The sequence below is a fragment of the Coregonus clupeaformis genome, chromosome 25 (genome assembly GCF_020615455.1).
Source record: "Coregonus clupeaformis isolate EN_2021a chromosome 25, ASM2061545v1, whole genome shotgun sequence".
NCBI classification, from domain to species: domain Eukaryota; kingdom Metazoa; phylum Chordata; class Actinopteri; order Salmoniformes; family Salmonidae; genus Coregonus; species Coregonus clupeaformis.
In genome coordinates this window covers 13,420,396-13,435,963 of record NC_059216.1, presented here as the reverse complement: position 1 = coordinate 13,435,963, position 15,568 = coordinate 13,420,396, and the positions used below count along the sequence as shown (strand labels likewise).

Sequence of the window (15,568 nt, the reverse complement as noted above, 5' to 3'; positions counted from 1 at the left end):
TGGATGGAGAGGACAGGAGAGATACAGGTTAGTTGGTGCCTGGATGGAGAGGACAGGAGAGAGATACAGGTTAGTTGGTGCCTGGATGGAGAGGACAGGAGAGATACAGGTTAGTTGGTGCCTGGATGGAGAGGACAGGAGAGATACAGGTTAGTTGGTGCCTGGATGGAGAGGACAGGAGAGATACAGGTTAGTTGGTGCCTGGATGGAGAGGACAGGAGAGATACAGGTTAGTTGGTGCCTGGATGGAGAGGACAGGAGAGATACAGGTTAGTTGGTGCCTGGATGGAGAGGACAGGAGAGATACAGGTTAGTTGGTGCCTGGATGGAGAGGACAGGAGAGATACAGGTTAGTTGGTGCCTGGATGGAGAGGACAGGAGAGATACAGGTTAGTTGGTGCCTGGATGGAGAGGACAGGAGAGATACAGGTTAGTTGGTGCCTGGATGGAGAGGACAGGAGAGATACAGGTTAGTTGGTGCCTGGATGGAGAGGACAGGAGAGATACAGGTTAGTTGGTGCCTGGATGGAGAGGGACAGGAGAGATACAGGTTAGTTGGTGCCTGGATGGAGAGGACAGGAGAGATACAGGTTAGTTGGTGCCTGGATGGAGAGATACAGGTTAGTTGGTGCCTGTATGGAGAGGACAGGAGAGATACAGGTTAGTTGGTGCCTGGATGGAGAGGACAGGAGAGATACAGGTTAGTTGGTGCCTGGATGGAGAGATACAGGTTAGTTGGTGCCTGGATGGAGAGGACAGGAGAGATACAGGTTAGTTGTGCCTGGATGGAGAGGACAGGAGAGATACAGGTTAGTTGGTGCCTGGATGGAGAGGACAGGAGAGATACAGGTTAGTTGGTGCCTGGATGGAGAGGACAGGAGAGATACAGGTTAGTTGGTGCCTGGATGGAGAGGACAGGAGAGATACAGGTTAGTTGGTGCCTGGATGGAGAGGACAGGAGAGATACAGGTTAGTTGGTGCCTGGATGGAGAGGACAGGAGAGATACAGGTTAGTTGGTGCCTGGATGGGGACGAGAGATACAGGTTAGTTGGTGCCTGGATGGAGAGGACAGGAGAGATACAGGTTAGTTGGTGCCTGGATGGAGGAGGACAGGAGAGAGATACAGGTTAGTTGGTGCCTGGATGGAGAGGACAGGAGAGATACAGGTTAGTTGGTGCCTGGATGGAGAGGACAGGAGAGATACAGGTTAGTTGGTGCCTGGATGGAGAGGACAGGAGAGATACAGGTTAGTTGGTGCCTGGATGGAGAGGACAGGAGAGATACAGGTTAGTTGGTGCCTGGATGGAGAGGACAGGAGAGATACAGGTTAGTTGGTGCCTGGATGGAGAGGACAGGAGAGATACAGGTTAGTTGGTGCCTGGATGGAGAGGACAGGAGAGATACAGGTTAGTTGGTGCCTGAGATGGAGAGGACAGGAGAGATACAGGTTAGTTGGTGCCTGGATGGAGAGGACAGGAGAGATACAGGTTAGTTGGTGCCTGGATGGAGAGGACAGGAGAGATACAGGTTAGTTGGTGCCTGGATGAGAGGACAGAGATACAGGTTAGTTGGTGCCTGGATGGAGAGACAGGAGAGATACAGGTTAGTTGGTGCCTGGATGGAGAGGACAGGAGAGATACAGGTTAGTTGGTGCCTGGATGGAGAGGACAGAGAGATACAGGTTAGTTGGTGCCTGGATGGAGAGGACAGGAGAGATACAGGTTAGTTGGTGCCTGGATGGAGAGGACAGAGAGATCAGGTTAGTTGGTGCCTGATGGAGAGCAGGAGATACAGGTTAGTTGGTGCCTGGATGGAGAGGACAGGAGAGATACAGGTTTGTTGGTGCCTGGATGGAGAGGACAGGAGAGATACAGATTAGTGGATGCCTGGATGGAGAGGACAGGAGAGAGATACAGGTTAGTTGGTGCCTGTATGGAGAGGAACAGTGAGAGATACAGGTTAGTTGGTGCCTGGATGGAGAGGACAGGAGAGATACAGGTTAACTGGTGCCTGGATGGAGAGATACAGGTTAATTGGTGCCTGGATGGAGAGGACAGGAGAGATACAGGTTAGTTGGTGCCTGGATGGAGAGGACAGGAGAGATACAGGTTAGTTGGTGCCTGGATGAGAGGACAGGAGAGATACAGGTTAGTTGGTGCCTGGATGGAGAGGACAGGAGAGATACAGGTTAGTTGGTGCCTGGATGGAGAGGACAGGAGAGATACAGGTTAGTTGGTGCCTGGATGGAGAGGACAGGAGAGATACAGGTTAGTTGGTGCCTGGATGAGAGGACAGGAGAGATACAGGTTAGTTGGTGCCTGGATGGAGAGGACAGGGAGATACAGGTTAGTTGGTGCCTGTATGCAAGAGATACAGGTTAGTTGGTGCCTGGATGGAGAGGACAGGAGAGATACAGGTTAGTTGGTGCCTGGATGGAGAGGACAGGAGAGATACAGGTTAGTTGGTGCCTGTATGGAGAGGACAGGAGAGATACAGGTTAGTTGGTGCCTGTATGGAGAGATACAGGTTAGTTGGTGCCTGTATGGAGAGATACAGGTTAGTTGGTGCCTGGATGGAGAGGACAGGAGAGATACAGGTTAGTTGGTGCCTGGATGGAGAGGACAGGAGAGATACAGGTTAGTTGGTGCCTGTATGGAGAGATACAGGTTAGTTGGTGCGATGGAGAGATACAGGTTAGTTGGTGCCTGGATGGAGAGGACAGGGAGAGATACAGGTTAGTTGGTGCCTGGATGGAGAGGACAGGAGAGATACAGGTTAGTTGGTGCCCTGGATGGAGAGGACAGGAGAGATGCAGGTTAATGGGTGCCTGGATGGAGATACAGGTTAGTTGGTGCCTGTATGGAGAGGACAGGAGAGATACAGGTTAGTTGGTGCCTGGATGGAGAGGACAGGAGAGATACAGGTTAGTTGGTGCCTGGATGAGAGGACAGGAGAGATACAGGTTAGTTGGTGCCTGGATGGAGAGGACAGGAGAGATACAGGTTAGTTGGTGCCTGGATGGAGAGGACAGGAGAGATACAGGTTAGTTGGTGCCTGGATGAGAGGACAGGAGAGATACAGGTTAGTTGGTGCCTGGATGGAGAGGACAGGAGAGATACAGGTTAGTTGGTGCCTGGATGGAGGAGGACAGGAGAGATACAGGTTGGTTGGTGCCTGGATGGAGAGGACAGAGAGATACAGGGATTTAGTTGGTGCCTGGATGGGAGGACAGGAGAGATACAGGTTAGTTGGTGCCTGGATAGAGAGGACAGGAGAGATACAGGTTAGTTGGTGCCTGTATGGAGAGGACAGGAGAGATACAGGTTAGTTGGTGCCTGGATGGAGAGAGACATAGTTGGCCTGATGGAGACAGAGAGATACAGGTTAGTTGGTGCCTGTATGGAGAGGAGAGATACAGGTTAGTTGGTGCCTGTATGGAGAGGACAGGAGAGATACAGGTTAGTTGGTGCCTGTATGGGAGAGGACAGGAGAGATACAGGTTAGTTGGTGCCTGTATGGAGAGGACAGGAGAGATACAGGTTAGTTGGTGCCTGTATGGAGAGGACAGGAGAGATACAGGTTAGTTGGTGCCTGTATGGAGAGGACAGGAGAGATACAGGTTAGTTGGTGCCTGTATGGAGAGGACAGGAGAGATACAGGTTAGTTGGTGCCTGGATGGAGAGATACATGTTAGTTGGTGCCTGTATGGAGAGGAAAGGAGAGATACAGGTTAGTTGGTGCCTGTATGGAGAGGACAGGAGAGATACAGGTTAGTTGGTGCCTGGATGGAGAGGACAGGAGAGATACAGGTTAGTTGGTGCCTGTATGGAGAGGGACAGGAGAGATACAGGTTAGTTGGTGCCTGTATGGAGAGGACAGGAGAGATACAGGTTAGTTGGTGCCTGTATGGAGAGGACAGGAGAGATACAGGTTAGTTGGTGCCTGTATGGAGAGATACAGGTTAGTTGGTGCCTGTATGGAGAGGACAGGAGAGATACAGGTTAGTTGGTGCCTGGATGGAGAGGACAGGAGAGATACAGGTTAGTTGGTGCCTGGATGGAGAGGACAGGAGAGATACAGGTTAGTTGGTGCCTGTATGGAGAGGACAGGAGAGATACAGGTTAGTTGGTGCCTGTATGGAGAGGACAGGAGAGATACAGGTTAGTTGGTGCCTGTATGGAGAGATACAGGTTAGTTGGTGACTGTATGGAGAGATACAGGTTAGTTGGTGCCTGTATGGAGAGGAAAGGAGAGATACAGGTTAGTTGGTGCCTGTATGGAGAGGACAGGAGAGATACAGGTTAGTTGGTGCCTGTATGGAGAGGACAGGAGAGATACAGGTTAGTTGGTGCCTGTATGGAGAGGACAGGAGAGATACAGGTTAGTTGGTGCCTGTATGGAGAGGACAGAAGAGATACAGGTTAGTTGGTGCCTGTATGGAGAGATACAGGTTAGTTGGCGCCTGTATGGAGAGGACAGGAGAGATACAGGTTAGTTGGTGCCTGTATGGAGAGGACAAGAGAGATACAGGTTAGTTGGTGCCTGTATGGAGAGAATAGGAGAGATACAGGTTAGTTGGTGCCTGTATGGAGAGAATAGGAGAGATACAGGTTAGTTGGTGCCTGTATGGAGAGATACAGGTTAGTTGGTGCCTGTATGGAGAGGACAGGAGAGATACAGGTTAGTTGGTGCCTGTATGGAGAGATACAGGTTAGTTGGTGCCTGTATGGAGAGATACAGGTTAGTTGGTGCCTGTATGGAGAGGACAGGAGAGATACAGGTTAGTTGGTGCCTGTATGGAGAGGACAGGAGAGATACAGGTTAGTTGGTGCCTGTATGGAGAGATACAGGTTAGTTGGTGCCTGTATGGAGAGATACAGGTTAGTTGGTGCCTGTATGGAGAGGACAGGAGAGATACAGGTTAGTTGGTGCCTGTATGGAGAGATACAGGTTAGTTGGTGCCTGTATGGAGAGGACAGGAGAGATACAGGTTAGTTGGTGCCTGTATGGAGAGGACAAGAGAGATACAGGTTAGTTGGTGCCTGTATGGAGAGATACAGGTTAGTTGGTGCCTGTATGGAGAGGACAGGAGAGATACAGGTTAGTTGGTGCCTGTATGGAGAGGACAAGAGAGATACAGGTTAGTTGGTGCCTGTATGGAGAGGAGAGAAGATCACCAGGTCAGATGGGAACACATCAGAATTCTTCAATAACAAACTGGTCAAGTGGCACACAGTTTTTTGTTTTAGAGATTTGTTTATTTTCAGTTAATTCAGGAAATTCCTTTTAAATTTCAGAATTGAAAAGGACTCACCCCAGCCCTGGTGGTGGTGTCCATGGTGATGTATGTGGTGGTGGTCCTCACCCATATTGTGTGGCTGGTAGGCCAGGGGAGCGGCCGGTCCAGACAGCCCCCCCTGGGACACCGAGCTCTGCTGGGAGTCACCGCTCAGCCCTGTCCCGTTACCACTGGCACAGGACAAGCCCCCTGCATCAGAGTCCTCAATGTTCCCACCACTGTTACAGCCAGCACCACAGCCCTTACGCAATCTAGAGAGCGGGGGGGGTGAGGAGGGAACAGAGAGAGGGGGGGGGGGAGAGAGAGAGAGAAGGAGAGAGAGGGGGAAGGAGGGAGGGGGAACAGACAGAGAGAGAGAGAGATGGGGGAGGGAAGTGAGCGACAGGTGGAAAGAGAGAGTAAGAGAGAGATGGGGGGAACAGATCGAGAGAGCAAGCGAGATCATCCGGCTGGCTAAATCTGGCACATTTACAGAATCGTTGACTAATGTGCATTGAACCTGACTAATAAACCTATTAAGTAAAGTCCATTGCTCTAACTGTGGTTGGATTACAGAAGGAACATTCAGAGAGAACACAGTGACACCCCACTGGCACAAATAATGACAGAAATACATCAACAGGTGTCAGTGTTTTACAGTAACCAGGCCAACACCCCATAAAGCAAGCACAGTGTTTTACAATAACCAGGCCAACACCCCAAAAAGCAAGCACAGTGTTTTACAGTAACCAGGCCAACACCCCATAAAGCAAGCACAGTGTTTTACAGAAAGAACACCCATAAAGCAAGCACAGTGTTTTACAGTAACCAGGCCAACACCCCATAAAGCAAGCACAGTGTTTTACAGTAACCAGGCCAACACCCCATAAAGCAAGCACAGTGTTTTACAGTAACCAGGCCAACACCCCATAAAGCAAGCACTGTTTACAGTACAGGCCAACACCCCATAAAGCAAGCACAGTGTTTTACAGTAACCAGGCCAACACCCCATAAAGCAAGCACAGTGTTTTACAGTAACCAGGCCAACACCCCATAAAGCAAGCACAGTGTTTTACAGTAACCAGGCCAACACCCCAAAAAGCAAGCACAGTGTTTTAAAGTAACCAGGTCAAGACCCCCAAAAAGCAAGCAGAACCACAGTGGCAAGTTAACTCCCTAGAATACATTTTAGAGAGGGGGGGGGTGCGTCTCAATAATATTTCCTTCCTCCTGAAGTGTACACTCCTTCACTGCTTCACTCCTTCACTGCTTCCCACAAATCTAAAAGCATTGGCTTGGTAGAGGCATGGGTTAAATGGGAGTTTCCACCAATATTCTTATACCAGTCATTGCTTTTTCAATTAGTGAAGGGAAGTGAACAAGTGTACACTTTGGGAGGGAGGAAAGATAAATTGGGACATACCCAGAATCCTACCTGTGCCAGGTACTGACGATGAAGTTCCTTATATTCCCGATGCTGATTGGTCCTCCCAGGATGTGACCTAGCTGTGTGTGGGAGTTGCAATAGGACGTAGTCAGGGGCGACACGTAGATGGGGTATCCAATGGGCTGGTCACATGAGGAGTTGATCATGTTGCGTAGCGCCTGTTTGGCGTTCTGGATGCTTCCGCGTTCCGGGTTCCTGTTCCGTAAGAACACCAGCTCCTGCTGCTGTCCCGCCCACAGACCACGGACACACTCCTTATTCACCTGCAGGAGGACGATCACAGAATCAATTCAGATAGTTCATACAGTTTAAAAAAACTACTTCATTCTATAGTCCCATTGTGTAACACATCACATATCCTTAAAGCTCACTGCCTGAAGTTCATGAATGTACAGTATAAATGACAACATGAGAAGTTGAGCAAAGTCTTGTTTATGCCTAATCAACAGCTGGTTTCCTCCCTCTCCTCTCATCCTATTTAATGTATCTTTCCCCCGCATGTTTCTTTCAGTACTTCCTCTGGTTCAGGCTTCTGCTGACGTTGGTCAACACTGGCCTCCCCTTCGCTCTCTCTCGTGGTCTCCCCTCCTTGCTAAGCTCTGTCCTGGCCTCCCATCTCTCTCCCCTCCTTGCTAAGCTCTGTCCTGGCCTCCCATCTCTCTCCTCTTCTTCCTAAGCTCTGTCCTGGCCTCCCATCTCTCTCCTCTTCTTCCTAAGCTCTGTCCTGGCCTCCCTTCTCTCTCTCTCTCCTCTTCTTCCTAAGCTCTGTCCTGGCCTCCCTTCTCTCTCTCTCTCTCCTCTTCTTCCTAAGCTCTGTCCTGGCCTCCTTTCTCTCTCTCTCTCTCTCTCCTCTCCTTCCTAAACTCTGTCCTGGCCTCCCATCTCTCTCCTCTTCTTCCTAAGCTCTGTCCTGGCCTCCCTTCTCTCTCCTCTTCTTCCTAAGCTCTGTCCTGGCCTCCCATCTCTCGCTCCCTCGCTCTCTCTCTCTCTCTCTCTCTCTCTCTCTCTCTTCTCTCTGTCTCTCGCTCTCCCTCTCTCTCTCTCTCTCTCTCTCTCCTTCCTAAGCTCTGTCCTGGCCTCCTTTCTCCTCTGTCACCAGGTCTGTCGCACCTTGATGACCCTGAAGCTGAGGTATCGTCTGTTGAGCATGATGATCTTGTACTCATTGGTTCCCTCGTCCAGGACGTGGCGCAGGGCGAGTAGTGAGGGCGAGTTGGAGAGCACGGCGCTGCGCCAGGCCGGGTCACCCTCGTGGGCGATCACCAGGTTCTGCTGGTGAGACGAGATGGCCTGGAACAGAACCACTGGTTCGTCATACTCATCTGGAGATGTGAAATGGTCCTGGGAGAGAAAGAGAGAGGAGAGAGTTACTTAAAGATACACTATGGAAGTCCAATGAGGTGGTTACTGGACAATATTTCTGTTCATTTATGGGACACCTTTTGGGTCAATAGCACCCCAGAGGAAAACGTTCTGTAGGAAAGGCAAAAGTAAACCACTATAGGGGTTTTGGTTGAGACTTAACTAGAGCAATACAGAGTTGACATGGAACAGGTTTCCCTGTCCTACTCAAACAGCTAGTACAGATGGAGCCGCCCTCACCTGGTGTGGTTTGAGTGACATGCGTATCCCAGGTAACTCTCACCTGGTGTAGTTTGAGTGACATGCGTATCCCAGGTAACTCTCACCTGGTGTAGTTTGAGTGACATGCGTATCCCAGGTAACTCTCACCTGGTGTAGTTTGAGTGACATGCGTATCCCAGGTAACTCTCACCTGGTGTAGTTTGAGTGACATGCGTATCCCAGGTAACTCTCACCTGGTGTAGTTTGAGTGACATGCGTATCCCAGGTAACGCTCACCTGGTGTAGTTTGAGTGACATGCGGATCCCAGGTAACGCTCACCTGGTGTAGTTTGAGTGACATGCGGATCCCAGGTAACGCTCACCTGGTGTAGTTTGAGTGACATGCGTATCCCAGGTAACTCTCACCTGGTGTAGTTTGAGTGACATGCGGATCCCAGGTAACGCTCACCTGGTGTAGTTTGAGTGACATGCGTATCCCAGGTAACGCTCACCTGGTGTAGTTTGAGTGACATGCGTATCCCAGGTAACTCTCACCTGGTGTAGTTTGAGTGACATGCGTATCCCAGGTAACTCTCACCTGGTGTAGTTTGAGTGACATGCGGATCCCAGGTAACTCTCACCTGGTGTAGTTTGAGTGACATGCGTATCCCAGGTAACGCTCACCTGGTGTAGTTTGAGTGACATGCGTATCCCAGGTAACGCTCACCTGGTGTAGTTTGAGTGACATGCGTATCCCAGGTAACTCTCACCTGGTGTAGTTTGAGTGACATGCGTATCCCAGGTAACTCTCACCTGGTGTAGTTTGAGTGACATGCGTATCCCAGGTAACTCTCACCTGGTGTAGTTTGAGTGACATGCGTATCCCAGGTAACTCTCACCTGGTGTAGTTTGAGTGACATGCGTATCCCAGGTAACTCTCACCTGGTGTAGTTTGAGTGACATGCGGATCCCAGGTAACTCTCACCTGGTGTAGTTTGAGTGACATGCGTATCCCAGGTAACTCTCACCTGGTGTAGTTTGAGTGACATGCGTATCCCAGGTAACTCTCACCTGGTGTAGTTTGAGTGACATGCGTATCCCAGGTAACTCTCACCTGGTGTAGTTTGAGTGACATGCGTATCCCAGGTAACTCTCACCTGGGTGTAGTTTGAGTGACATGCGTATCCCAGGTAACTCTCACCTGGTGTAGTTTGAGTGACATGCGGATCCCAGGTAACGCTCACCTGGTGTAGTTTGAGTGACATGCGGATCCCAGGTAACTCTCACCTGGTGTAGTTTAAGTGACATGCGTATCCCAGGTAACTCTCACCTGGTGTAGTTTGAGTGACATGCGTATCCCAGGTAACTCTCACCTGGTGTAGTTTGAGTGACATGCGTATCCCAGGTAACTCTCACCTGGTGTAGTTTGAGTGACATGCGTATCCCAGGTAACTCTCACCTGGTGTAGTTTGAGTGACATGCGGATCCCAGGTAACTCTCACCTGGTGTAGTTTGAGGACATGCGTATCCCAGGTAACTCTCACCTGGTGTAGTTTGAGTGACATGCGGATCCCAGGCAACTCTCACCTGGTGTAGTTTGAGTGACATGCGGGGGGGGATCCCAGGTAACGCTCACCTGGTGTAGTTTGAGTGACATGCGTATCCCAGGTAACGCTCACCTGGTGTAGTTTGAGTGACATGCGGATCCCAGGTAACGCTCACCTGGTGTAGTTTGAGTGACATGCGGATCCCAGGTAACTCTCACCTGGTGTAGTTTGAGTGACATGCGTATCCCAGGTAACTCTCACCTGGTGTAGTTTGAGTGACATGCGGATCCCAGGCACCACCACCTTCCTCAGGAGTTCCATGTCGGCAAAGACCCACTCATCTCTCACCGAGGAGATCCGGAAGTCTCCCTTGAACAGAGCGTGGAGCCCATACAGGAAAGACTCCAGGTTACTGGGTAGAGGAGAGGGACACAGGGGAGAGCGACACAGGGGAGAGGGACACAGGGGAGAGGGACACAGGGGAGAGGGACACAGGGGAGAGGGACACAGGGGAGAGGGACACAGGGGAGAGGGACACAGGGGAGAGGGACACAAGAGGACAAGGGGAGAGAAAGAGACACAGAGGGAGAGAGACACAGGGAGAGGGACACAGGGGGAGAAGACCAGGAGAGGGACCAGAGGAAAGGGGAGAGGGACACAGGGGAGAGGGACACAGGGGAGAGGGACACACAAGTCATGAAATGGTAACAAAATATTAAAAAACTCAAAAACAAAATAGCTGTGTTGGAATACCCATAGTACATACTGTACACTACCACACTGTACACTACCACACTGTACACTACCACACTGTACACTACATACTTAATGAGTATATACTACATACTATTAGTTCATTATAGTATACTGTAATCAAACATTATCCTTTCAGTTGAGTGTACTAGCACTTCGCCTGTGTACCGGAAGTTGATGCTGTTGCTATGCAACCTCTTGCTAGCTTGTTAGCATAACAAATGACTAGCTAGACATTTTACGATTTCATTAACAATGTCCATTGAGAATGCACAACGACTATACCACTTAGCTAAGCTAAGAATGACGTGAATAATCAATTGAATAAACGTTGGGTAGTTAGTTAGATAGCATATAGTTAATATACTGGCAAGTTCCATCTTTTAGTAGCCAACTAACGTTAGGTAGCTAGCTAACATACAAGCAACTGCTGTAATGATATGCTATGCAGTTCGTAAGGGTAACAAACTAACAAACTGTCAGCCAACGTAACTTAACTTCTTTGAAATGTTATTACTTTATTACATTGCTCAACATTTCTTAACATTTGTCATAATTAGTTCTCGTCAGACTTCGGCTGCATATTTTCCGCCATTAGAGAGGAGGTTCAGAGGAGAGATGGATAGTTTAGAGGAGAGATTGATAGTTTAGAGAGGAGGTTTAGAGGAGAGATGGATAGTTTAGAGAGGAGGTTCAGAGGAGAGATGGATAGTTTAGAGAGGAGGTTCAGAGGAGAGATGGATAGTTTAGAGAGGAGGTTCAGAGGAGAGATGGATAGTTTAGAGAGGAGGTTCAGAGGAGAGATGGATAGTTTAGAGAGGAGGTTTAGAGGAGAGATGGATAGTTTAGAGGAGAGATGGTTCAAATGGAATAAAATACATGTATACTTCGTATTTCGGCGAATGTAGTACGACATCCGGGAACTTTTAGCATACTAACTATATCCATACTATGACCAATAAGCATACTGCATACTCAATTTAAGTCACAAATATTATGGTTAGTATGAGTATTCGAACACAGCTACTGTCTCAGGAAATCACCAAATGTATTAATTAGAAAGGCCACATCCTCTATGTGATGAGCAGAGATACTGATGTATCCCTGTCTGTTACACACTGCACTATGGTTGCAAAATTCCAGTCACTTTTCAAAAATTCCCAGGTTTCTCTGAAATCCTGGTTGGAAGATTCCCCGAATCAGGAGGGATTTCTGGAAAACCTGAATTTTGCAACACTACTCCGCAGTGACAGACAGTCAGTCTCACCTAGACATGTGGTGTGCAGCGGTCCCCAGTGCTCTCCTGCCCAGCACACACAGGCCGAAGCACAGCAACACCAGGGAAGAGTCCTTCTCACTGTCCAGAGGCTGCAAAGGAGATGAGATTAGAAGGAGAGATGGTTAGTTTAGAGAGGAGGTTCAGAGGAGAGATGGAGGTTTAGAGGAGAGATGAATAGTTTAGAGAGGAGGTTAAGAGGAGAGATGGATAGTTTAGAGAGGAGGTTAAGATGGATAGTTTAGAGAGGAGGTTCAGAGGAGAGATGGATAGTTTAGAGAGGAGGTTAAGATGGATAGTTTAGAGAGGAGGTTCAGAGGAGAGATGGATAGTTTAGAGAGGAGGTTCAGAGGAGAGATGGTTAGTTTAGAGAGGAGGTTCAGAGGAGAGATGGATAGTTTAGAGAGGAGGTTTAGAGGAGAGATGGATAGTTTAGAGAGGAGGTTAAGAGGAGAGATGGTTAGTTTAGAGAGGAGGTTCAGAGGAGAGATGGATAGTTTAGAGAGGAGGTTTAGAGGAGAGATGGATCGTTTAGAGAGGAGGTTCAGAGGAGAGATGGATAGTTTAGAGAGGAGGTTCAGAGGAGAGATGGATAGTTTAGAGAGGAGGTTCAGAGGAGAGATGGATAGTTTAGAGGAGAGATTGATAGTTTAGAGAGGAGGTTTAGAGGAGAGATGGATCGTTTAGAGAGGAGGTTTAGAGGAGAGATGGATCGTTTAGAGAGGAGGTTCAGAGGAGAGATGGATAGTTTAGAGAGGAGGTTCAGAGGAGAGATGGATAGTTTAGAGAGGAGGTTCAGAGGAGAGATGGATAGTTTAGAGGAGAGATTGATAGTTTAGAGAGGAGGTTTAGAGGAGAGATGGATCGTTTAGAGAGGAGGTTTAGAGGAGAGATGGATAGTTTAGAGAGGAGGTTCAGAGGAGAGATGGATAGTTTAGAGAGGAGGTTCAGAGGAGAGATGGATAGTTTAGAGAGGAGGTTCAGAGGAGAGATGGATAGTTTAGAGAGGAGGTTCAGAGGAGAGATGGATAGTTTAGAGGAGAGATTGATAGTTTAGAGAGGAGGTTTAGAGGAGAGATGGATCGTTTAGAGAGGAGGTTTAGAGGAGAGATGGATAGTTTAGAGAGGAGGTTTAGAGGAGAGATGGATAGTTTAGAGAGGAGGTTCAGAGGAGAGATGGATAGTTTAGAGAGGAGGTTCAGAGGAGAGATGGATAGTTTAGAGAGGAGGTTTAGAGGAGAGATGGTTAGTTTAGAGAGGAGGTTCAGAGGAGAGATGGATAGTTTAGAGAGGAGGTTCAGAGGAGAGATGGATAGTTTAGAGAGGAGGTTCAGAGGAGAGATGGATAGTTTAGAGGAGAGATTGATAGTTTAGAGAGGAGGTTTAGAGGAGAGATGGATCGTTTAGAGAGGAGGTACAGAGGAGAGATGGATAGTTTAGAGAGGAGGTTTAGAGGAGAGATGGATAGTTTAGAGAGGAGGTTTAGAGGAGAGATTGATAGTTTAGAGAGGAGGTTCAGAGGAGAGATGGATAGTTTAGAGAGGAGGTTTAGAGGAGAGATGGATAGTTTAGAGAGGAGGTTCAGAGGAGAGATGGTTAGTTTAGAGAGGAGGTTCAGAGGAGAGATGGATAGTTTAGAGAGGAGGTTTAGAGGAGAGATGGATAGTTTAGAGAGGAGGTACAGAGGAGAGATGGATAGTTTAGAGAGGAGGTTCAGAGGAGAGATGGATAGTTTAGAGAGGAGGTTCAGAGGAGAGATGGATAGTTTAGAGAGGAGGGATGGTTCAAATGAAATAAAAGACATGAGCATATCAATAGTGGTAGAAGTATTCATGTTTATGTTAGTTGTATTAGAAGTTGTTTTATTTTAATCTTCTTCTTCAGATGTCCAAACTGTGATTCAATTCTCTCACCACAAACATACAAAAGGACATATTGCCTGAAGGAAATGTGTGTGTGCTTTTGTGCTCCGTCTAAAAAGGCATTTACAGAAATATTTATGAATAAAAATCAGCCCCTGCCCCTACCTTGGGCCGTCGGGAGTTGCAGTACTGGATCCAGCCCAGGTAGACCTGGCAGAAGGAGTCCCTGGAGATACCAGCCAGGCGGTGGTCGTAGTCTTGGTCTATGTTGGGGTTAAAGGTCGGGTCCAGGTCCACGTAGTTCCGCTCTCCACAGGCCTTCAGCCCCTCCCTCATCGTCTCATTGGCCAGCCACTCCTCCAGTTTGGTAGAGGCTATCACATAGTATATGATCCCCTGGAGACAGGAAGCAGGTAGTGAAGGCAAGTTTAGGGGTTTAGTACATTTCTCAAGGGCAGTAGGACATCTGTAATAACACAGGATCCGAACCGATAACCCTCCGGTTTACCTCCAAGCTACCTGCTACCCCAGTTTAGAAATGCCGCAACCCTCTGTATATCACAGATAAAAACAACAGACTAACAAGCCAGTCCCTCCCACTCACCTTGACGTAGTAAGTAGTCAGGATGCGTCTGAGGTCGAACACCTGGAGCATGGAGGCCGCGCTGTTGTCCGTGATGCTGTAGCCCTCCAGGACGTACTTGGTGACCAGCACCTCCCAGGCCAGCCAGCGCTGTCCGAAGGCCGCGTTGAAGGACAGGATATGGGGCAGGTGGCCTGGCTCACAGCAACAGCAGCTCTCATCCTCCTCCACCCCCTCCGTAATGGCCTCCACCTCCCTCTGCTGGCAGTACGTACCTGGGGGGGAGACGGGACGGCTTCAGAAACACGCTTCATAAACTCTATAACCTAACCCTAACAGCGACAGGACGGCTTCAGAAACACTCATGACTTGAGATCTGCAGGCTTAACTCAAATGTTTGTGAAAGTCTCCCATTGACATCAATTAATGATTGAAGCATCAGTCAGAATTGCGCTCGATAGTCTCAAGTCTGAATCAGGCCCTGAGAGAATTGTAAGAAACCCTATTCACATCATGATAGAACGTGTACCATCTGTAGCCACTTCAAAGTCTTATTTCTCCTAGACGTCTACAAGACCTCGGTTGCGTCCCAATGATCTGTCCTTTCTCCCGTGTGCACTTGTTCACTTCCATGACCGGTAAATGGAAGCTCTGTCTAGGCCACGCCTACAACAATCCAATGCTTTTAAATTTGTGGGGAACAGGGAACAAGTGCACACTTCAGGAGGAAGGAGAGATATTTAGCTAGCGAGTTTAGTTTATTTTGCGACTCCCTCCGCCTCCTGACCTCTGAACTCCAGTCCTCGGAGCTGGAAGGTGACCAGTCCGTTGCCGATCTCCACCAGGTGAACCAGGGCGTTGAGGTAGTCTGAAGCCAGGATGAAGCAGTCCCCTGTCCCATAGTTGCCCCAGCGGCCCAGCAGCAGATCCCCACACAGGCTGTGCTGCAGGGAGCGCGTCAGGTGCTCATAGAAGATAGAGTTCAGGTTGTTGTCATCAGAACCTGGAGGAGGAATGGAGGGAAGGAGGAATGGAGGGAAGGAGGTATGGAGGGAAGGAGGTATGGAGGGAAGGAGGTATGGAGGAATGGAGGAATGGAGGGAAGGAGGAATGGAGGAATGGAGGGATGGAGGAATGGAGGGAAGGAGGAATGGAGGGAAGGAGGAATGGAGGGAAGGAGGAATGGAGGAATGGAGGAATGGAGGAAAGGAGGTATGGAGGGAAGGAGGAATGGAGGGAAGGAGGAATGGAGGGAAGG

General features: G+C 49.0%; 1 protein-coding gene across 2 annotated transcripts in view; it reads right to left on the bottom strand.

Annotated features, from left to right (window-relative positions):
• pcnx1 (pecanex 1) overlaps positions 1-15,568 on the bottom strand; it is a 107,638-nt gene that overhangs the window by 8,890 nt on the left and 83,180 nt on the right. For both annotated transcript variants that reach the window (XM_041847315.2, XM_041847312.2), the window contains 8 exons: positions 15,098-15,313; positions 14,332-14,585; positions 13,893-14,123; positions 11,857-11,957; positions 10,098-10,248; positions 7,837-8,067; positions 6,715-6,989; positions 5,316-5,551 (listed from right to left, as the gene is read on the bottom strand). In XM_041847315.2, coding sequence (XP_041703249.1) covers positions 5,316-5,551; positions 6,715-6,989; positions 7,837-8,067; positions 10,098-10,248; positions 11,857-11,957; positions 13,893-14,123; positions 14,332-14,585; positions 15,098-15,313 — 1,695 coding nt within the window. The remainder of the gene's footprint in view (positions 1-5,315; positions 5,552-6,714; positions 6,990-7,836; positions 8,068-10,097; positions 10,249-11,856; positions 11,958-13,892; positions 14,124-14,331; positions 14,586-15,097; positions 15,314-15,568) is intronic.